Genomic DNA, 24,493 nt, shown 5'->3' with positions numbered 1-24,493 from the left:
TGAGGTGAGAACTCCGAGCCATTTAAGAAAACTAGATAGAACTTGACGCCAATGGGGATGCCTCCGCCCGGTAGACTACACGCCTTATTAAGTTGTGATTTGGGGATGGACATTTGACCTCACAGTAATCTTGACCTGTGACCTTTCAACCTCAAAATCTAATCAGTTCATGTTTGTCCCAAAGCGCACAAATGGTGAAAGTTTGGTGAAATTCCTTTCATTAGCCTTTGAGATATCGCGTTCACAAGGTTTCGGGACGGACGCACGCACGGATAGACGGACAACCCGAAAACATAATGCCTCCTGCACCTTAAGGTGGCGGAGGCATAAAAAGAGACAGCGTCACACGGCTGTACCATGAGAAACCGGACTCGTTCATAATTAGCCGAGTTGTTCTTCATGAAAACAACAATCAGAATCAAAATCCATTGAAAACTGTAGGAGGAATAATGATTTTCCTCAAAATTCGTTAACTGGCCTAATTAGCCACTTGTTAATGAGAAATCACAAAACCAGGGAGTAACTTTTGTGCAGACTGATTAGATCTTTCAAACAAAACAATCAAAATCCATTCAAAAATCAGGGAGGAGTAGCGATTTTTGTGAATTGTTGTAAGGTTTTATTCCTTTGTAAGGATAAATAATTATAAGTATTTATTCTTGATCAAGAAGGCAGTAATTTATTTTGTGACAAAATTGTAAGGATTTATTCTTAAGATTCTGTTTTATTCTTAATGTTCTGTTTATTCTTAATGTTCTGTTCTATTTCAGCTAGAAGGCACTGAATTCTTCTGTGACCTTCTGTTTCCTGTGTAACTGTGTGACCTTCTGTCCAAGCTAGACACATTGCTTGAGACGTAATATTGATATCTTTTGGAACATTCTATCAGAACTGTGCTATCTCTGACCTAAGGTTGTGCGTAAATGTTGATATCTGTTAGAACATCTGCTAATATGAAATGATCCAAGGTTTCACTCTGAATATAAAAACCCCTGTATTCTCTCGTTGTGGGGGGACTTGCGAATAAAGATTGCGAACTGGATTGTGGGGTTCCTTTCTTTTTTCTGCGACTCACCCCCAGACGTCTGGGTGACACGAGGGGACTGATCTCGAGATGGTGAGGGCCAGAGATGGAAAAAAAAAACCCTAACAATTGTGGACAGACGTACAGACAAACAGACGCCACATGATGGCAATAGCTCACTGGCCTATGGCCGTGTGAGCCAATTAAAAAAAAAAAAAAGCCATTCACGCGGCATTTTTCCTGTAAATACACTAATCATGTACTGTAATGCAAAGTGAAATGCAGCCGGGTATTCAGTGTGTTTATGAAAAGATTCCACATGAACGACCCACTCAAACACGATGCTGACATTTCATAGGATGGCAGGATCCATGGAAGGTCAGTTAGAGGTTACGGACTTGATGCTGTGCTTAAAGTGTCATTTTAGTTATACGCAGTCTTCAATTAGTAAATTACAAACACTTCTTGGGAAATGTTGTGTTGGTAGTTCATACAGTTTCTCAACTAAAAACCACGGCTGAACATGTGTGTGTGTGTGTGTGTGTGTGTTACCTTGCTCAGCTGAATGAGGTGCCAGGCCCCTGCTCGTGCTCATCTCTGGGACTCGGTCACTGATCACTTCTGCTGGTATTTTACGCACTTTCTTCTTTTTCTTCTAAAAAACAATAAACCAAGGAAAAACAGTTAAACATGGCTTAAAAATACAACGGGGCTCAGGAGTGTATTATACTGTTCAATAAAGTCAATATACGGGTAGAACCTCTACGTAGCCCGTGTGTAATGAGGTCGCAGATCAGCAACAAGATTAATTTCCGATGTTTGATGTGTATGCTTCTGTCTAACCAGCATCCTGAGACAGGTGAGGTGGGGTTTAGAGTGTATTAGAGATTTCCAAGTCAACTGAAACTATATTCATGTTTTTTCCTTACATGAAGTATCTGGAGGGCGGCACGGTGGTGTAGTGGTTAGCGCTGTCGCCTCACAGCAAGAAGGTCCGGGTTCGAGCCCCGTGGCCGGCGAGGGCCTTTCTGTGTGGAGTTTGCATGTTCTCCCCGTGTCCGCGTGGGTTTCCTCCGGGTGCTCCGGTTTCCCCCACAGTCCAAAGACATGCAGGTTAGGTTAACTGGTGACTCTAAAAATTGACCGTAGGTGTGAATGTGAGTGTGAATGGTTGTCTGTGTCTATGTGTCAGCCCTGTGATGACCTGGCGACTTGTCCAGGGTGTACCCCGCCTTTCGCCCGTAGTCAGCTGGGATAGGCTCCAGCTTGCCTGCGACCCTGTAGAACAGGATAAAGCGGCTAGAGATAATGAGAATGAGATGAAGTATCTGGAAACATTTTGTAAACCACTTTGTCTCACTTTCTTAAGAAAGGGAAACTATGAGGAGGTTCATGCGCGCGCGCACACACACACAAATAGATATATAGAGATAAAGAGAGATAGACGAATGGACAGACAGACAGACAGATTGATTTAGACACTGCCAAAAACAGAGCTCCTGATGAGTGAAACATTTGCAAGAGCACAAAATCAACCTGGACAGAATAACAACCCCATCAGACACAAGGGAAAACGCTATGGAACTTCATGTGTACAACTGTACACGTCATATCTGAAGGGGTTAATATTATAGCATACGAACCACCGAATTGTGTCGTGTATTTCACGTCAATAAATTGCTGCATTGTCTTGTGGCAGTGTTTTCAATAAAACTCTTCCTGCACTTACATCCCCCCCACATGACACAAACTGTCAACTATCCAACAAGCTAATGGACTAATAAAACTGTTTTAACTCGTTTTATATGAAACGGTCGTGAATATTTTCTGTAAAATGTGTTAGTAAATAATCCCACATTTTTTTCCAGTCTTTTTTTTTTCCATCAAATCGTGCGCTCTGATTGGCTCGCGAGCAGTCCGGAATCCTATGATCCACACCCCGGTTACAGACCTTTGGCGACTCGCTCGTTCACAACAACAAAAAACATAGTCGCAATTTTTTGTCAACATTTATTTTCGCATTTCTCAGTATAACAGCATTAATTTTACAGCATGGGCAGCGATAATGACAGTGTTCACAGCGAAAGCGAGTTTTACTACCCTGAGGAAGACGAAATAAAAGAAAACATTTCAGGAGAAACCTGAAACCCTGTAACTGTCGCTAACGCCGAGCAAATCCAGCAGTTTATTGAGGAGCAAAGGGCAGAAAATGCAACAAAAAAGACGACCTACGACCTCAATGTCTTTGGGAAGTTCTGTCGAAACGTGGAAGACGTACCTGGCGATGAACTAAACATGTTGCTGCGCAACTTTTTCATGCCCGCAACAAAGAAAAATGGCGATGTGTACGAGCATAGCTCGCTCACGTCTTGTAGCAGGTTTGTTCTAAATATGGTTTCCCTTTCGGGCGCTTTCATTTTCTGTTAGAATTTGGTAAAGATAAAGATATATATATATATATATATATATATATATATATATATATATATATATATATATATATATACATACATACACACACTTGTGTTCAAAATAATAGCAGTCCAACACGACTAGCCAGATCAATCACTGTTTTTGGTGGAAATTATATTACTACATGGCAAATAATTTACCAGTAGGTGTAGTAGAGTCATAGAAAACCAACAGACCCAACATTCATGATATGCATGCTCCCGAGTCTGTGTAATTGAATAATTAAGTGAAAGGGACGTGTTCAAAATAATAGTGTGGAGTTTAATTAGTGAGGTCATTCATTCTGTGAAAAAACAGATGTCAATCAGGTGGCCCTAATTTAAGGATGAAGCCAGCACATGTTGTACATCCATTTCTCTCTGAAAACCTGAGAAACATGGGTCGTTCCAGACATTGTTCAGAAGAACAGCGTGCTTTGATTAAAACGTTGATTGGAGAGGGGAAAACGTATACTGTAAAGAAGTGCAGAAAATGATGGGCTGCTCAGCTAAAATGATCTCCAGTGCTTTAAAATGGACAGCAAAGCCAGAGAGACGTGGAAGAAAACAGAAGACTACCATTCGAATGGATCGAAGAATAGCCAGAATGGCAAAGACTCAGTCAATGATCAGCTCCAGGGTGATCAAAGACAGTCTGAAGTTACCTGTGAGTACTGTGACAATTAGAAGATGCCTGTGTGAAGCTAATCTATCGGCAAGAAGCTCCCGCAAAGTTCCACTGTTAAAAAAAAAAAAAAAGACGTGCTGAAGAGGACACAATTTGCCAAAGAACACATCGACTGGCCTAAAGAGAAATGGAAAAACATTTTGTGGACTGATGAAAGTAAAATTGTTCTTTTTGGGTCCTAGGGCCGCAGACAGTTTTTCAGACGACCCCCAAACACTGAATTCAAGCCACAGTACACTCTGAAGACAGTGAAGCATGGTGGTGCAAGCATCATGATATGGGAATGTTTCTCTTACTATGATGTTGGGCCCATTTATCGCATACCAGGGATCATGGATCAGTTTGCATATATCAAAATACTTGAGGTCATGTTGCCTTATGCTGAAGAGGAAATGCCCTTGAAAATGGGTGTTTCAACAAGACAACGACCCCAAACACACCAGTAAGCGAGCAGCATCAGGGTTCAAGACCAACAAAATGAAAGTTATGGAGCGGCCAGCCCAATCCCCGGACCTTAATCCGATAGAAAACTTGTGGGGTGACATCAAAAATGCTGTTTCTGAGGCAAAACCAAGAAATGCAGAGGAATTATGGAATGTTGTCAAATCATCCTGGGCTGGAATACCTGTTCACAGGTGCCAGAAGTTCTCAGAAACCGTGGTTATACAACTAAATATTAGTTTAGTGATTCACAGGGATACCAAATCCTTAAGATTTTTTCAGTTTATACAGTAAATATTTGGAGCTTGTAATGAAAAATGCAGACACTGCGATTTTTTTGAACAGCCCAATGTTCATTTTTCTTCATTTTCTGTAAAGTAATTAAAATATTGATACATTTTTCTTCATGTTTTGATGTAGAATATAATGTGCAGTGTTCCCAATGCATGGAAATAAAAACTATTATAAGGATTTTGAGCTTTACTCACGTTTTTAAACACACTGCTATTATTTTGAACACAACTGTATATTATTTACCAGCTTAAGGTCAGTCCGTATCGTGAAATACCATGATCGAGGGTTTGAAAATACTGACCGAGTATTTATTTTTTAAAAGCAAATTAAAAATAAGTGCTGGACAAAAGCCCTTCTATTTGATGTAAATAAAGATATAAATTTCGTTGTCCGGTGGTCAAGTGTTTATGAGATACGCTGCCTTGCACTTCCGATCGAGTTCCCTGTGGTGGTACATAGACGTACGGACATCGTATGGTCAAGCCAACAAAAATCAGTTCGATGTGTTCTCTGAAGTTTGGGGCTCTGCTCTGTTATCAAAGGCCCTACAACACAGTTAGGCTGAATCCCAAATGGCTTTCTATTCACTACTTGTGCTCACTACACAGGGCATAACGATACATACACTACCGTTCAAAAGTTTGGGGTCACCCAGACAATTTTGTGTTTTCCTTGAAAAGTCACACTTTTATTTACCACCATAAGTTGTAAAATGAATAGAAAATATAGTCGAGACATTTTTCTGGCCATTTTGAGCATTTAATCGACCCCACAAATGTGATGCTCCAGAAACTCAATCTGCTCAAAGGAAGGTCAGTTTTATAGCTTCTCTAAAGAGCTCAACTGTTTTCAGCTGTGCTAACATGATTGTACAAGGGTTTTCTAATCATCCATTAGCCTTCTGAGGCAATGAGCAAACACATTGTACCATTAGAACACTGGAGTGATAGTTGCTGGAAATGGGCCTCTATACATCTATGGAGATATTGCACCAAAAACCAGACATTTGCAGCTAGAATAGTCATTTACCACATTAGCAATGTATAGAGTGGATTTCTGATTAGTTTAAAGTGATCTTCATTGAAAAGAACAGTGCTTTTCTTTCAAAAATAAGGACATTTCAAAGTGACCCCAAACTTTTGAACGGTAGTGTACATAGTGCACAAGGGGTACTACTGTATTACTAAACAATAAACATGATTTTAAATAAATATTCATATAATTTTTGCTTATTTTGACTACACACACCTTACGAAAATTTGATTAGTAAAAGCTGTGGTATGTTTGGAAACCCCTGCTCGTCCACATCATTGCTACTGTCTGGGTTCCCTAAGCAGCAGTGTACATCAAACCGGTACAGTGTGTGTCGAACCTGCATGTTTCTGGAAGGACGGGGTGCTGGTTTATTCTCCGTGGATACAGTAGGGAGTAGCTCCTCATCAGCCACTCTTTCTAGCGAGTTTCTGATCCTGCCGTTACCATACAACCTTCAGAGAAAGATACAAAAAGACACAACGTCAGATTAGTACAGCACGTAACCGCGTGAATGAAACCAGTCTAGTCACAAACTTTTGTAAATCGACCGTGTTAAGAGACCTTTTCATACCGTGCTTCATAATAGTATGACAATAGAAGATAAAAGTTGACCAAAATGACTAATTCCCTCCTCAATCATTTACAGCTATCGGTCACAAATGATGAAAAGAAGAGAGTAGTGTGGTACGGAGAGCAGCAGAAGCTGTAATTGATGGAAGACGCCCCTGAGGAAGGCCCCTGAAAACATGGAAGAAGTGTATAGAGGAAGATCTGAGGGAACTTAACCTCGAAGAAGAGATGGTCTAGAACAGACTGAGACTACCATTCAAAAGTTTGGGGTCACTTTGAAATGTCCTTATTTTTGAAAGAAAAGCACTGTTCTTTTCAATGAAGATCACTTTAAACTAATCAGAAATCCACTCTATACATTGCTAATGTGGTAAATGACTATTCTAGCTGCAAATGTCTGGTTTTTGGTGCAATATCTCCATAGGTGTATAGAGGCCCATTTCCAGCAACTACGGTATCACTCCAGTGTTCTAATGGTACAATGTGTTTGCTCATTGCCTCAGAAGGCTAATGGATGATTAGAAAACCCTTGTACAATCATGTTAGCACAGCTGAAAACAGTTGAGCTCTTTAGAGAAGCTATAAAACTGACCTTCCTTTGAGCAGATTGAGTTTCTGGAGCATCACATTTGTGGGGTCGATTAAATGCTGAAAATGGCCAGAAAAATGTCTCGACTATATTTTCTATTCATTTTACAACTTATGGTGGTAAATAAAAGTGTGACTTTTCATGGAAAACACAAAATTATCTGGGTGACCCCAAACTTTTGAATGGTAGTGTACGTTAAACGAAAAAGAAGGAGGAGAAGGTGGTCACAAAATGACAGTAACAGTGTTGACAGTTTCTGAGCTCCTGACTAAAACATCCCACTGTGAGGACAGCAGCATCGGCGGGCACCAATAGGTCACACACACCTTTATTAGTGCAGATCACGAGACACAGCGTGTCCTTTGCAGTTGCTATGTGATCTAATCTCATTACCGATTCCCATCAGATGATAAAGCGGACTCTCGCTATCTCTTAGTTTACCAGTTCCCGGGGTGCTCAATACGTCGATCGCGATCTACCAGTCGATCGCAAAGGCAGTACTGGTAGATCGCATGACAGAGTGTTTTCTCTACGGCTCTGTCGCATGACATTAAAAAAAAAAAAATAGACGTTCCCCGGTCCCCAGAATTTCACAGACTAACTAAATATGATAGGCCGACGGTCAGCCTATCATCCATCAGTCTATGATCCATCACGTCACTTGTTGATATAGCCCATGTTTACATTAGACCGTATCAGCGGATCATCAGATTAACGTTTTTAAAACGATTAGTGTGCACACAGCAACACCAATACACGATTTGCGTGCACACAGCAACACCAATACACGGATACGCTCGGCTCCGCAGGCATCCTGCGCTCCAAATCACTCCGCCCTGAACAGCGAGTGCCCTCTGGAGGGTGCGCACTCCGGCCCTGCGGCAGCTCACAGAGCACGCGAGTGAAGTGCACGAGCAGTGTTTTCGGGACTGAGCCGCTGTGTGTGTGATCCCAGCGCAGATCACTTACCACTTGCAAGTGGAAGGATGGCAAGCCTAAAGACAATCATAACTACACAATGGGCAGTATTTGCATCAGTATTTGCAGTATTTTCATACTTTTATACTCTTTAATGAAAGGTGATACAAGGCGGAAGTCCGCGCCGTTTTTCAGCAGTCGCGTCACATGACCAACGCCAGCGAATCAGGAAGGTGGATGTCACAGTGACGTTGTCCAATGACGACGCCAGCTAGAGCTCAGCACAGTGTATCTGCGTATCTCAATGTTTACACAGCACCGGACCAGACACGATCTGGATTGAATACGTGGACGCTGGCGGATTCCCGTTTCCCGGCGTTTCCAGGCGGTTTAATGTAAACGGACAGTGCATCCGCGAAGAAAACGAGACAGATACGGTCTAATGTAAACTTGGCCATACAGGGCAGCCAGTCAGATGACAACTGAATTTTTGACATTTAGGTCACCGCTCATGCGCAAACAACGGCGCGAAGTGCAACAAAACTAACAAGCTAGTCAACGAGTTACGGTACCTCCAATTTAAGCCGTCGCTTTTTTTCTTTTAATTTAAACTAAAGAAAGCTTATGGTCATCAAAAATGAGTGGGGGAGCTGGACCAAGTAAGAAAACAAAAATGTATCACTTTCATACGGAATGGGAGGAGGACTTTTTTTTTTCATGATGTCGTTTTCAAAGTGCGTTTGCCTCATCTGCCAGTCTACCATTTCAATACCAAAGAAGGGAAATGTGGAGCGGCATTTTCGGACTGTTCATGGAAAACACGACACTGACTTCCCGCCGAAAAGCGATCTGAGAAAGAGAAAGGTGAAGGAACTGAAATCCCAGTTGTCTGGACAGCAGTCACTTTTCACACAACATACTTCAAAAGCGAAAGCCGCCACCGAAGCATCGTTCCGGGTGAGTCACGTCATCGTTAAAAACAACAAGTCCTTCAAAGACGGAGAGATGGTAAAAGAGGCATTCGTTGAAGCAGCAGACTCATTGTTTGGAGACTTTAAAAATAAGGCAGAAATATTGTCTTCAATCAAAGCTCTGCAGCTGTCAAGACATACAGTTACACGGCGTTGTGAAACCATGGCTGAGGATTTAACCCAGCAAATGTGGAAGGACATCGGAGATTGCGAGTGTTTCTCTCTGCAGTTGGACGAATCTACGGATGTGAGCGACACAGCCCAGGTGTGCATTTACATTCGTATGGTGTTTAGTGATATGACTGCAAAAGAGGAGCTATTAACAGTACTTCCCATGAAAGAACACGCGCGAGGAGAGGACGTTTCAGTCGTTTAAAAACTTTATCGAGAAAACTCAGCTCCCAGTCTACAAATTGGTGTCTATCACCACGGATGGAGCACCCGCAATGATTGGCCGCGTGAATGGTTTTATTGCCAAGTGCAGGCAGGACGATGCTTTTCCAGACTTCTTGATTTATCATTGCATAATCCACCAACAAGCGTTATGCGCTAAAATGCTCAACATGAAAGAGATCATGGATGTGGCAACGAAGATCGCCTGTTCTATTCGAGCCAGATCTCTTCAAAGACGGTTATTCCGTGCACATCTGGAGAAGGCCGACTGCGACCACTCTGAGTTGTTGCTACATACTGACGTGAGATGGCTTAGTCGAGGGAAATTCCTGCAAAGATTTCGAGAGCTCTGTCCGGAGATTAAGGAGTTTTTCCGTGTAGCTGGACATGCAGAATACAAGCAACTAAATGACGGTCAGTGGCTGTTAGATTTGGCATTTTTAACCGATCTGACAAACATGTCGAATGACCTTAAAGACCCACTGAGACAACTTTTTACACCACGTAATGTGTGTATTTATTGTTTTATTGCTGTATTGTGAAATAAAATATCCAAAACTCAACTTGAATAAAGGGTCGTCTTTGTAGAAAATCAAGAATTTCAGAGCCGATTTTGTGTTTTTTGCCCCAGCTTCTACAAGCGCCATGAGCCATTTGCCCGTTTTTGCCGCTAGGGCGAGTGACGTCACATCAGTGTATGTCGTTCTGGATTGCATGAAAACAAAACATGAAGCAGGGAAGCTATCGAGATTGTCTGCCCTCACGTCTATTAAAGATTCTGTTTAAACAGCATAATGTCTTAAACATATGGTCCTGGTCACGTCACACTATTGGTCCCACTCCAAAAAACATCATGTCTAAGCTCCTGTTAGATCATGTTAGATACAGTAGCTACCAGAAGTTTAGGTCATATTTATGCAGAAATATCAAAAACTCTAAAGGGTTCACAAACTTTCAAAACATGCCGGATGACATCTTATATCTATCACTCCACACATATATCATGTATATTATCCTAACTAATATATGAAACAAGGTATTGGCCTTTCAGTTGTTGTACATTACTGGTATTAGCTGCTTTGGCCTATTGATAAGTAATATGCAATGGTATAAGACGCATTTGTGACGTTACAACAAATTTTAAACAACATACATGTATTGAATAACAAGACATAGCCACGTACCCTGGCTCGTTCTCTTTTGGCAAAGGCACCACCGGACTTTCGCTTTTTGACCGCCCCTTCGGGGGGTCTGCTGTCATCTGTTTCTCTTTTGACAGATTGATTCGGCCCGGGCCTGTCAAACAACGTCAGCACAGCTGACTCCTCCAACACCAGTGGATAAGTTGGATCAAACGTTCTTCGAGTTCTGGACGACAAAGTGAAACAGTGCTCCTCGAAATGTGCTGAACAGAGACGTGACCATTTTGTTGACTTCCAGTTCGCACCTGTTTTGGAAACGTTTCTTTCCCACTCTTTTGCTATTTCAGGGTGTTTTTTCCAAGGAAAGGAATGGAGTTTCACTCCTTCCGACGTGGTGTTAGAACACCCGTAAGCCACACATATAATCCCTTTTCGGTTAGATGCCATTTAACTTTTTCACGCAAGGAAATCACAACAAAACCACAGCTCAATATCACAAGACTTGTGAGAACTGAACCAACATAGTGACACACTGATGTGAAGTCACTTCCGGCATCTCTGAATGAGCCCAGTTCATATCCAGGTCAATCTCCCTGCGCGAAATTTAAAATTACTTCTGATGTTTAAAACGGACAGTTAAACCAAGAATTAAAACCAGAATTTATCTTTGGAGTCATATATTGTTTGTTTAAAAATTAATACGAAATGACTGTCAGTGGGTCTTTAATCTAGAGCTGCAAGGAAAAGACAAAACAGTGATCGATATGATCAGCTCAGTTAATGCATTCAAACGAAAGATGAAACATCTCTCCTCAAAGCTGCAGCGCCATGATTTGGCAAATTTCCAGAACCTGAAGTCAGAGCTGGATACGCAAGGGAAGGCCTGTGTGCAACTTGACAGTGCACGCTACACGGAGCAGATTGACAATTGTCTGTCAGAGTTTGACAGACGCTTTCAAGACTTTTCTTTGCTCGAGCCAGTCGCTACATTCATGTGCTATCCTTTTCGCGAAGATGCTGAGGTTGATTCACTCGCAACAAAAATTGCAACACCGTTTCACCTGAACTCTTCTGGAGTGGAAGATGAGATTTTGACTCTACACGCCGACATTGAGCTGAAGTCCAGAGCTCATGGACAGTTCTGGAACTTACTCACAGAGATGAAGTACCCCAACATGAGGAAATGTGCTACGTCCTTGACTGCATTTAAACGTGATCTTAAAATCATTGTTTAACTGTTAAACAATGATTTTAAGATCACATTTAAAAAGGATTCTGATAAGAGGGAACATCAGCAACAAGGACTTTTCTTCTTCAAGATTTGCTCCAAAGCCCCAGGTTGAAGTTAAACTGCCATTTCAGTTTAAGTGTGTAACTCATCAGCGCTGCCTAACTGTTCTAAGCTTTTACATTTCATGAAAGCGACAGCTAAGGTCACTGATGGTGCTCGAAGTGTTTTTTTTTTCTTCTTCTTCTCTATTTCAGTTTGCTAAGTGCCATTCAAGTCATGTGAAAGCAAACTGAATTCACGCTTTGTTTATGTATTTTCAAGGCTCACCATGACAACGCAGCAAATGCCAGTTCTTAAAGTACATTCTTATGAAATGTACGCACAGGAGCTTACTGAACAACAGATTGACTCGCAGTACGAACTTAAGAGCTTTGCCACACTTTAAAATGTCCTTTGGCATTAATAAAATAAACAAACAGAAGCTAAATACACGTGGCTTAACTCTGGTTTCGGTGAACACAGACCCTTGGATGTCATATAAATTAAAAACACAGACGCCACATCGACTTAAATGGATTTTTTTCTTTAATCCTGGCAAAAGGGAAAACTGGCACGAGCGTAAAGTTAAAAAGCCAGTCACCATCGCAATTTAGTTTCTGGCTCACATCCTCAAGTTTTCATTGCCTAATAAACTGCGTGCATTTCTCTTCTACGGAATCGCCATGATTTAGTGCAGGGCCTGACTCGCTCAATACAATAAAATAACATTTTACTGTTATGTACTTATGCAATGTACTTTTATGAGAAATTGTAAAAAAAAGAAACACCAATAAGCCACTAAGCGGTCATATTTTCAGCAGGCTAGATGATTGATTTGAGCCAACTATGGTGGCAATTTAATGGATTTCAGAATACCGTACGTAGTCGTAGGCCAAGCACTGGTGCCTTGTGAAAATGTTATGGCAACCACGGCACGTTCAAGATTGCTTTTCAGAGCCAAAACGCGATCAGACTAATCAAGGTATTAAAAGACATGCCTCATAACCTGTTGCCTCAGCTGATAATCTATATGTAATTGTATAATAATATTGTCTTACAATTGTTCTTATGCTTACAGAATTATTGGCATAGCTGCAATACTTGCTAAACCTTTTTTTTTTAAATAAATAAATTTTAAAAATCATGGATTAGACTAGATCTGTAATGAGAATTTCCTCCGTGATGCTTTCGACAACTGGAGTCATTTAAGATGAATTTTGGCTGACTTCTAGCAGTACACGTAAGCAAAATGAGTGAGTTCTATCATGTTACTCAGGATTTCCATGTGAGCTCCTGGTGCCAGGATCCTCCACCTCCATCTCAGGATTGGTGTAGCCGAGAGTACCCGAGTAGCTCACATCCTAAAAGAAAGAAAGTAAAACAAGATCAATATATTTCTCAGAGAACGTAAACCCTATTAGAAACCGATCTTTGTGGATCCGGAGCCTATTGCAGGAAGCTTGGATACGAGGCAGGAATAGAGACTGGATGGGATGGCAGCTTGTCACAGCGCACCATGTACAATCATTCAAACCTAGGGGCAATTTAGTGTCGCATTCCACCTCCGAGCACGTACCAGCCCACTATAGTCCAAAAGTATAGCTTACTAAAGCTACGACCACACTACAGCTCGCGATGCTTTGTGATGGGTTATCGATGAAAATGAGGCATTTTGGTGACGACGCATGGGGACTAGGGCTGTGCAATTAATTGAATTTTGATCACGGTTTCGATTTGTGTCAAACGATCTCAAAATTCATATAATCGAGTTGAAACGATTATTTTGCCATTTGTGGGGGACGCGCACACGCAATACATTTCCTTCCCGCGGGCCCATGCGCAGACTTGCCGACAACACTCACGTGGCGGAAGCAGTGTGTGTCTCTATGGCTCTCCACTCACGCAGCTGAAAGGAGGAGAGATTGTGAATTGTTTGGCGCGAGGTAGGCTCGCAAGATGACAGAAGGAGGGCAGAATCGGTTGGTCGACAAAAAGGGACGAAAAACGTCTGTAATATGGGATCACTTTGGATTCGAAGAATCCGACGTGGAACAGAAGCGCATCGTGTGTAAGATTTGCAATAAGGTAGTATCTGCGCCTCTTGGCAACACTACAAACCTCTTCAACCACCTGAAACTGAGCCATAAAGTTATTCACGACGAAACAATAAAAAACAAACAAAGATAAAGCCGATGCCACCACAACCAGCAAGACAATGCAGCCATCCATTTCAGCCACTCTCTACAATGCCACTCCGTATGCCACGAGTTCGGAGAGGCACAACGCACTCACAGCATCCATTGGATATTACAACCCCGATTCCAAAAAAGTTGGGACAAAGTACAAATTGTAAATAAAAACGGAATGCAATGATGTGGAAGTTTCAAAATTCAATATTTTATTCAGAATAGAACATAGATGGCATATCAAATGTTTAAACTGAGAAAATCTCTCATTTAAAGAGAAAAATTAGGTGATTTTAAATTTCATGACAACAACACATCTGAAAAAAGTTGGGACAAGGCCATGTTTACCACTGTGAGACATCCCCTTTTCTCTTTACAACAGTCTGTAAACGTCTGGGGACTGAGGAGACAAGTTGCTCAAGTTTAGGGACAGGAATGTTAACCCATTCTTGTCTAATGTAGGATTCTAGTTGCTCAACTGTCTTGGGTCTTTTTTGTTGTATCTTCCGTTTTATGATGCGGCAAATGTTTTCTATGGGTGAAAGATCTGGACTGCAGGCTGGCCAGTTCAGTACCCGGACCCTTCTTCTACGCAGCCATGATGCTGTAATTGATGCAGTATGTGGTTTGGCATTGTCATGTTGGAAAATGCAAGGTCTTCCCTGAAAGAGACGTCGTCTGGATGGGAGCATATGTTGCTCTAGAACCTGGATATACCTTTCAGCATTGATGGTGTCTTTCCAGATGTGTAAGCTGCCCATGCCACACGCACTAATGCAACCCCATACCATCAGAGATGCAGGCTTCTGAACTGAGCGCTGATAACAACTTGGGTTGTCCTTCTCCTCTTTAGTCCGAATGTCTATGTATTAATGTCACATTGTCGCAAAACATGCAATTTAACATAATGGTGGTATACAGCCCTCCTTCTGCGTGTACTACAAAGCTTTGTGCGAACTTAGATGCACTGTTTAAAAACTTTAAACATAACAGTGAAATACTGGTATTCGGGGATTTTAATATAAATTGGTTAGACAAACGCGGTAGAAAACTTTTTAAAGATCTCTCATTTAAACATGATTTTAGCCAGCAGATTAAAAACCCCACACGCATTACCAAGAGCAGCCAAACACTAATAGACTTAATGTTTACAAATAAGCCTGACAGAATCATAAAAACTTATAATTTAGTCACTGGTTTGTCAGATCATAATTTGACACTAGTTGCAAGAAAACTCACAAAAAAACGATTGGCAAAGTTTATAAATCAAAACAAGAAATTCTATAGATTTAAGATTCCTCATAAAACAATGACTGCATTTGAGAACGAATTAAAGGGTGTTAATTGGGATGACCTCCTACAACTTGATCAAGTAAATGCTTGCTGTGATCATCTAACATCTGCTATTGTATGCATTATTGACAAGTTCACGAAAAAGACAAAACAATCCCACAAAAAATTTCAGTTACCATGGATGACTGATGATATCCGAAAACTGATGAAAAAGCGAGATTATACTCTGAAAATGTTTATTAAAACTCGTAGTGACATTGATTCAAAATTATATAAAAGTCTGCGTAACCAGGTGGTTAAACAGCTTAGAATGTCCAAATCAAATTACTACATCCATGTTTTATCAGAGGCCAAAGGGAATGGCAAGCTTATCTGGAAGCAACTAAATAGTCTATTAAATCCAGAGGGTAAAAACACCCAAAATCAATTTAAACTCAAACTTGGAGAAAATGTCATCTCTGATAGTACACAAGTCTCAAACGAATTTAATAATTTCTTTATAGAATCTGTCAAGAACCTTGCCTCAGGTTTCCCCTGTAAGAATAATGCTGTCCAAACAGCATTAATCGATGACCAAGAGAATTCATTTCACCTTAAAGAGGTCAGTTATACTGCTGTTTTAAAAGCTATAAATGACCTAAACACCACATACTCAAAAGACATCTATAATTTAGACACAGCTTTTCTCAAGAAATACAGCAGCATCCTAGTCCAACCCCTCACCCATCTTATTAATATTTCTATTAAAACTGGACAATTTCCAGATGGGTGGAAAACTGCTCAAGTAATACCTCTCTTTAAATCTGGAGATGCTGGAATTATATCTAATTATAGACCCATTAGTCTTCTTCCAGTTTTTTCTAAAGTCCTGGAGAAGATTGTTTCAGAACAACTAATGCGCTACCTTGAGTCAAATCACTATTTGCATCCTTTGCAATTCGGATTCAGATGTAACTACTCTACAGAATCCGCTACTTGTTATTTAACTGAAAAAATAAAACAATCACTTGACAAAGGGCATGTGGTCGGTGCAGTATTCCTAGATTTAAAAAAAGCGTTTGATACAGTCAAACACAATATTTTAATTTCAAAACTAATTAAGTTCAATTTCTCTAAAAAGTCATTGTCTTGGTTTGAGTCATACTTAAAGGGCCGGGAGCAATGTGTTACTATTAATGATGTGAGTTCTAATTTTCTTAAAATTGAAACGGGGATCCCTCAAGGTACTGTCTTAGGGCCTATACTGTTCAGTCTTTATATCAATGACTTACCAGATGTGTGCCCAGATATAGGTCTACAGATGTATGCAGATGACACAGTGGTATATGCATCTGGTAAGACCTGTACTCTTGTGGCTGAGAAACTAAATACTACCTTGCATAAAATAGCATTTTGGCTGGCTTCATCCTGTTTAACCCTAAACATTAAAAAGACAAATTCTGTGTGTTTCTCTATAAAGAAACAACCAATAAACACCCTGGATATAAGAATTAACGGTGAGCCCATTGAGCAAGTTCCCGAAGTGAAATATCTGGGTATAATCATGGATTATCAGTTGAACTTTAAAAGTCATGTAAAGAAAATGTGTAAGACTATTAAGGCAAATCTAGGATGTTTTAAGATGATAAGAAATTGCTTAACTCTAAATTGTGCCTTTGTTTTTATGAATTCTATGATTTTCTCACATATATCTTACGGTTTGACCACATGGTCTCAGGCTCACCAGACAACAATAAAATGCATAGAATGCCTTTATAATCAAACCCTCAAAGTTTTAGACAAGAAAAGAATAAGGCATCATCATTGCCAAATTTTAAACAAATATAAGATTCTCAGTTTTACTAATTTTATTTCATTATACACAGTTAAATTGGTTTTTAAATGCCTCAATAATACTGCTCCTCAACTGCTCTGTGAGTCAATAACAAGACTGCAAAGTGGTACTAGATCCACCACCCGAGCAATGTCAAAAGGCAATTGCACTGTTCCATTCCGTAGAACTTCATTTGCACAAACCTCTTTTTCAATAAAAGGAAAACAATTATGGAATTCTCTACCAGACAGTTTAAAATCCATAGCTACACTTCTCTCTTTCAAAAAACAAACAAAACAATGGCTAGTTCAACAGCAATCCTGCTCTCATATTTAGTTTGAATTACTAGTTTAGATACTTAGCTTGCTATTTGTCTTTTTATTTTTACTATTGCTATTGTTATTTTTAATTTTGTTATTATTATGACCATTATTTCTTATTTTATTTTATTTTTATGTATATATATTTTTTCTCATAGATTTTAAATATTCATTTTCTCTTTTTTTTTTGTTTTGTTTAATTAAAAGCCCAACTAGGGACAAGTGTTGTGAATTAGCTTTGGCTACAAATACTGTGATGCATACATCAGATAACTGTTCCAGATATCTATGTCTTTGTATCTGTCCCTATTCAAAAATAAACAATACAACAATACAACACGGCGTCCCTGATTTCCATAAAGAACTTCACATTTTGATTCGTCTGACCACAGAACAGTTTTCCACTTTGCCACAGTCCATTTTAAATGAGCCTTGGCCCAGAGAAGACGTCTGCGCTTCTGGATCATGTTTAGATACGGCTTCTTCTTTGAACTATAGAATTTTAGCTGGCAACGGCGGATGGCACGGTGAATTGTGTTCACAGATAATGTTCTCTGGAAATATTCCTGAGCCCATTTTGTGATTTCCAATACAGAAGCATGCCTGTATGTGATGCAGTGCCGTCTAAGGGCCCGAAGATCACGGGCACCCAGTATGGTTTTCCGGCCTTGACCCTTACGCACAGAGATTCTTCCAGATTCTCTGAATCTTTTGATGATATTATGCACTGTAGATGATATGTTCAAACTCTTTGCAATTTTACACTGTCGAACTCCTTTCTGATATTGCTCCACTATTTGTCGGCGCAGAATTAGGGGGATTGGTGATCCTCTTCCCATCTTTACTTCTGAGAGCCGCTACCACTCCAAGATGCTCTTTTTATACCCAGTCATGTTAATGACCTATTGCCAGTTGACCTAATGAGTTGCAATTTGGTCCTCCAGCTGTTCCTTTTTTGTACCTTTAACTTTTCCAGCCTCTTATTGCCCCTGTCCCAACTTTTTTGAGATGTGTTGCTGCCATGAAATTTCAAATGAGCCAATATTTGGCATGAAATTTCAAAATGTCTCACTTTCGACATTTGATATGTTGTCTATGTTCTATTGTGAATACAATATCAGTTTTTGAGATTTGTAAATTATTGCATTCCGTTTTTATTTACAATTTGTACTTTGTCCCAACTTTTTTGGAATCGGGGTTGTATTTAGCCAAAGACATGCAGCCTATGTACATTTGTTTTTCTCTGTCTTATGTCAAAAGAATATTTTTATTTTGTTTTATACATCGCAAACTTAAGTTTTTCTAGACTATATTTATTTTCAGTTTGAAAGAAAGGTGAATGTAAATGATCAATAACAAAGAGGTTTTTTTGTTTTAAAGAGAAATGCTGAATAAATGCATTGTTTCAAAAAATCATTTGAATAATCGTGATTTCAATATTGACTGAAATAATCGTGATTATTATTTTTTTCATAATCGAGCAGCCCTAATGGGGACATACAGGTGAGCTAAAAGTTGTGGTCACACAGCAGGCAAACACTTGACTGACACACCTTTGTGTGCTCGAGCGGCCACGCTCGCTCACAGGACCCAGTCGTTATTGGAAACACCCGCTGCTGATTTGAGCGCGATCAGCACGCGCATATAAGGACACAGAGGCTTATTATCATATAAACTATTAGCATCGTCACGGTCACGTTTGTTTCTAGCCACGTTTATGACTGATTAAATGCTCTGCTTTATAACACTGCTTTCTGTAAATACCGGTATCACGCCTGCTAATAAACACTCTCTCTGCACTTAGATCCATCTACTGATGCATACCTGACAGAAATGCTCTATGAAAACAGCGTCCTTATACGCGCATGCTGATTGCGCTCAAATCAGTGTCAGGCGGTTCCCATAATGACATACGCGCACACGACACGCTCCGAAGGATCCCTGAATGTAAATGTACTTGTTAAGTCTCGGGGAAGGTTAGGCTATGCCGAGCCGCTGTGTTGACGAGGCCCCCGCGGGCATTGGTGATATGGATTCGAGAGAAATATATCTCAACGAAGGTTCCCCGAGCTTCGAGAAATATTCCCAAACCCATCTGCGAGTATTCGCTGCTTATGCATGCACTGAAATTTTTCGTGACGTTTTTGGCCACTCACGAGGCGGAGACACACCAAAAAACAACCAGAAAACATCTGCCATGCATCGCACGATTGGTGGCAACGCTATCGATTTTTCCATCGCCAAGTATTTGCAAACCCATCGCAAGCTGTAGGGTGATCAGAGCCTAATGTGGTGGCATCCACATTAATTTTCGTAAAGCTCATAAATCCAAGTAAATAGACTTTTCTGCACCTGTGCATGCACTTCCATACGATAAAACGATGAACTTTTTGGAACAAAATACAGTCACTGGACTACAAATAAAAATTCACATTATAGTTTCAAAAGTTTTTAGACAGTTTAGTCTAGGTTATATTGGTTAAGAATTTCAGATCCAACAAATACAGACAGCAAAGCCAAATCCAGTAGCTGCTGAGATCAGCAGATTACAAATGCTGTCTTCTACAGTCACCTTCATCAATACTTTAGTTATACTGAAATTATAGCGCCCCAGTGAGGTGGAAAACTGTCACTGCATGACCTCTTTCACAAGAGAACTGCATTTCTATTTCAAAATCTTCATCTGGCAATCACGAGAAAGATCAGTTGCCCATTTCATTTTCAAATAGGTAACGGTTTACAAGTTTGAATGAATGCATATATCACTATTTATAGTGAAAGAAAACTCCACCACCTTCTACAGCCACAGTACCGTTGAAGGAGACTGCTTATCGAAGGTAAGCCACAGAATGCATCATGCATTTGGCATGATCGACAGCCATATGGACCTGGGGGTGTGGGTGTCCACATGGTCTGTTACACCGTGGTATAAGCCAAGCCTGAAAATATTACACGCCATGCCACCTTGATAAAACGCAGGATCCAGAACCTGTTATCCATGCTTGTCGAAAGCCGATCAAAAAAATCTTTGAGTCTCAAAGTCCTATTGGAAATGTAGTGTTTATATGCATTACCATGCTCGCTGCCTGTGTATACATCAGGGATGAGAGTGGGTGGTCACCAAAAAAGCAGAAAACAAGATGGCGCCCAAAGCCGGGGGTCTGGGAGGGATACCCCCCCAGGAAAATTTTGAAAAATAAGGCCTTACAAACCTCTTTTCCTGCAATCTGAGCTAGATAAAAAAAAAAAAAAAAAAAAAAAATCGGTTGTCTTTTTTATATATTTACTAGTGCTGTCAAAAATGTCGCGTTATTAACGCGTTAACTTGACTCAATTTTAACGGCGATAATTTTTTTATCGCGAGATTAACGCTCTGTGGCATGATGTAGGTTTTTCATAAGCTTTTGAAACTGCCAGGAACTTGGAACAGAGACTTTGGTTAGAAAACCGATAGCAGCTAGACTGTAATGCCACGCCCCGCACAGCCAGAGTCCTCTGCCCCCCAAGAACCAGCGCGGGCAGGGCGCACTAGTAGAGATGGGATTTATGGCTCTTTGATGGGATCCGCATCTTTGTGATCCGTTCTTTGAAAAGAGCCGTTCAAAAGACTGGCTAATTTGGCTCTTTTTAAATATTTATTCAGTTTTAAGAAGACAGCGTCTAAAGAAGCCAGATCCCTCTGAACTGTAAACTCAATGCTATCCCAGAAATCCTTCCTGTAATATGCAAATTTGGCCGCCTCTGATTGGACAGCGCGACGCATCAACAGGCAGAAAGTGTAAAAGTACAAAATGTGTTAAGTGAGCTGAAACAGTAAAGATCAGATTCAATGCAATATTTATCAACGAACAACTTAAACTTAATATAATAGTGTACTTTATATTATAATCAAGCATGTCAAGCCTACCGTCACTGTGTAACCTACGTATCTCTCTGATTTAGAGTTGTAGACTAACTCAAACAGTAGATCATTTCACTCATGGTTCTCTTGCTAGCCCCGCGCCGGTGTTCGGCTTAGGTTTCACTTTGTGGTGGCTGTGTCAAGACGTGTTATGCTTTGCAATAAAAAAAAAAAAAAAAAAAAAAAAAAACATTGGTACAAAGCAAGCCCATTCACTTTTTTATGCTGATAAGAGAATTACAATGTTTTTTTATGTGACAAAAATGTGCGATTAAATTGCGATTAATCGCGAGTTAACTATGACTGTCGCAACATTAATCGCGATTAAATATTTTAATCGCTTGACAGCACTAATATTTACATGAAAATATGTTTCAAATCAATAGGAGTATTGTTTGAATTCAAAATAAAATCACATTCTACATTCAAGGGTATGGTTATAATTTATGATCAACAAAAATGACAAACTAAATTCACATTAAACGTAAGTTTTATTAATTATCAAAATGTTCATATATTAAATAAAATTTCTTAGGGAGAAAAGGTCAGTCACCCTATGTCCTCATTAGTTGCATATGATTTCAAAGTCTTTTGAAATATTTAAGTTTTCAAAACTGTCAGCATTAATTCAGATTTACTGACCATCATATACATGTTCAATGTATTAAATCAAACGAATGCTAAGTTTATGGGATAATGTCTATGCACACTTTATACAATTATTTATAGTTCACAGTCACTTCTCATTTTCATTTAATCATTTCGACGACTTCTTCAGCTTTTTGGCCAAAGACAAAAGCTTGTCAGTCCTCTCTCTTTTTTATACCAGCATCGATTTCACGTACCTTCGCTTCGTCTCGCTTGTCAATTGTATTCGGCATTTTGAGTAAAAAAAGCCGATACGAAAGAGAAACGCATTTTTGAAGCGCAGCGATGATGAACATGTGCAAGTTTCGATAAAATAGAACAGATGCGGGTACTTTTGTAAGAACTGTTATGATTGGCTTTTGTTCTCTCCCACACTCTTGTAACAACTGTTATGATTGGCTATCATGCTCTCGCCAGCGATGTTTTGGCCAATTACATTGTAGATAACACGTATTCTACCGCGAGACTTAGCGAGACTAAAGATGGTGAAAATGTAAACATGTAACATCGTCGTACGCTTGAGTATCACGAAGGAACATACCCCAACCCCCCTCAATGAAAAAAACATCTCAATGGATTTGGCATAATATCGATTTTCGCTCAGAAAAAGCGGAAATCCGCCGAAAAGCGGAAAACTCTCATCCCTGATTCATACATCATAGGTGTGTGTGGGGTGGGGTGGGGGGTGCGCTACATTTCAAACTGTGCAATAGATGCAAATGAGTAAACATGAACGACATCCACGTTTCTGCAGTATGCAAGTTCTCATATCATCTCTAGCCGCTTTATCCTGTTCTACAGGGTCGCAGGCAAGCTGGAGCCTATCCCAGCTGACTACGGGCGAAAGGCGGGGTACACCCTGGACAAGTCGCCAGGTCATCACAGGGCTGACACATAGACACAGACAACCATTCACACTCACATTCACACCTACGGTCAATTTAGAGTCACCAGTTAACCTAACCTGCATGTCTCTGGACTGTGGGGGAAACCGGAGCACCCGGAGGAAACCCATGCGGACACGGGGAGAACATGCAAACTCCGCACAGAAAGGCCCTCGCTGGCCACGGGGCTCGAACCCAGGACCTTCTTGCTGTGAGGCGACAGCGCTAACCACTACACCACCGTGCCAGTATGCAAGTTATTTATCATTTCTCCATTACAGCTCCTCGTTCTACTCCCAGAAACTTTCCATTAGTCACACCTTCTTTCAAACACACAGCTGCCCTCTAAAGCAGGAAGTGACTCAGTAGTATGGATGCTCATTTCCCACGGTTTTGAAAACCTTCACCATGTGAGATTTTTCTCCAAAAATTACATGATGGAGTGACTCAGCCATGACTATACAAAACCTCCTGGCTGCCATGGACTAAACTGTATCCATGTGCAACACATGACAGTTTAATACAGCATGCAGTACAGTAGTTTTATACATCTGTAACATAACGAACAGCATCCTGAATCCCGTTTCCCTGACCCGGCTCGGAGATTGTTATTAAACCATTCAGATGAAGGATTTAAATGACTAAACTAATAAAAAACAGCCTGTAATTCGAACAATCCACAAACCTGGTATGGTTCTGTTTACATACACGAGCCTCAGATGACAGCCTGAGGAGACATACTTGGATATCATTTGGGACCTGTGTGTTTTTGTATGTTCACCTTGATGAGGTTCATCTTGGGAACTCCAGGCTCGTTCCCTGAAGGGCCTTTGTTTGTGTCTAGTGCCTCATGGCGATGTCTCTGTCGAACGATGTACTCGTATGTACTCAGCTTGTTCCACACTAAGAGAAGAGAGATGAGGAGAGATCTAGATCACGGACGTCACTGGAGCAGAACGACAAACAACTACATCTTGACGCTAACGGTGTAGACTAGGAAGTCTCGTCCTTCTTGTGACTAATTTGTATGGCTGTTAAATCCATATAAATCCTATAAACATTCAACTACTCATTCCTGACGTATTGTGGCAATGATCGGACATCTCACCTTTAACAAAAAATAAAAATAAATATTTATATTACACACACAGGTTACCCAGCGTTGCCCGGATTTTGCAAAATTCTGGGTTGCCCCCAGACGTCCATGTCAAATTTGGTGACGAGCCGTCGAGAAATGGTGATGTTAACCCAAGGCAAAGCAAGGCAAGTTTATTTATATAGCGCATTTCACACACAGTGGCAGTTCAATGTGCTTTACAGAGGTAAAGGCAAAACAGTAAACAATAAAAAATAAAATTACATAAAATAAAGGGGGAAGAAGGGAGAAAAATAAAAATGAGAATTTAGCAATAGTAGAAATAAAGTAATAAAATGAAGTAAAAGTTCAGTAAAAACAGCAGAATAAAATGGAATAAAAGTTAAGTAAAATTTAAAACATGCAAAGACTGTAAAAGTTAAGTAAAGTTTAAAACATGTAAAGATAATGACATTTATCAGTTAGCAGAAAGCACCTGAGAACAGCTTGGTCTTTAGTCTAGATTTGAAGCTGCCAACAGCAGGAGCATTTTTGATGTCCTCTGGGAGTTGCTTCCATAGCTGTACT

At 40.3% G+C, this 24,493-nt stretch overlaps 2 protein-coding genes across 4 annotated transcripts in view; both read right to left on the bottom strand.

Moving 5' to 3' along the window:
• tppp3 (tubulin polymerization-promoting protein family member 3) overlaps window positions 1–1,649 on the bottom strand; it is a 48,348-nt gene extending 46,699 nt beyond the window's left edge. Inside the window, exon 1 of the mRNA XM_060911764.1 lies at window positions 1,577–1,649. The gene's annotated coding sequence lies outside the window, so the exon portion shown is untranslated. The remainder of the gene's footprint in view (window positions 1–1,576) is intronic.
• Window positions 1–24,493, bottom strand: part of zdhhc1 (zinc finger DHHC-type containing 1) — a 53,414-nt gene that overhangs the window by 9,220 nt on the left and 19,701 nt on the right. For all 3 annotated transcript variants that reach the window (XM_060911760.1, XM_060911758.1, XM_060911759.1), the window contains exons 8-11: window positions 23,612–23,733; window positions 13,058–13,146; window positions 6,270–6,384; window positions 1,577–1,679 (exon numbers count right to left, since the gene is read on the bottom strand). In XM_060911760.1, the coding sequence (XP_060767743.1) occupies window positions 1,577–1,679; window positions 6,270–6,384; window positions 13,058–13,146; window positions 23,612–23,733 (429 nt within the window). The remainder of the gene's footprint in view (window positions 1–1,576; window positions 1,680–6,269; window positions 6,385–13,057; window positions 13,147–23,611; window positions 23,734–24,493) is intronic.

The sequence above is a fragment of the Neoarius graeffei genome, chromosome 27 (assembly GCF_027579695.1).
Source record: "Neoarius graeffei isolate fNeoGra1 chromosome 27, fNeoGra1.pri, whole genome shotgun sequence".
Lineage (NCBI taxonomy): Eukaryota > Metazoa > Chordata > Actinopteri > Siluriformes > Ariidae > Neoarius > Neoarius graeffei.
Note: the sequence above shows the minus strand (reverse complement) of the source record. Positions and strands in the feature narration are given on the sequence as shown.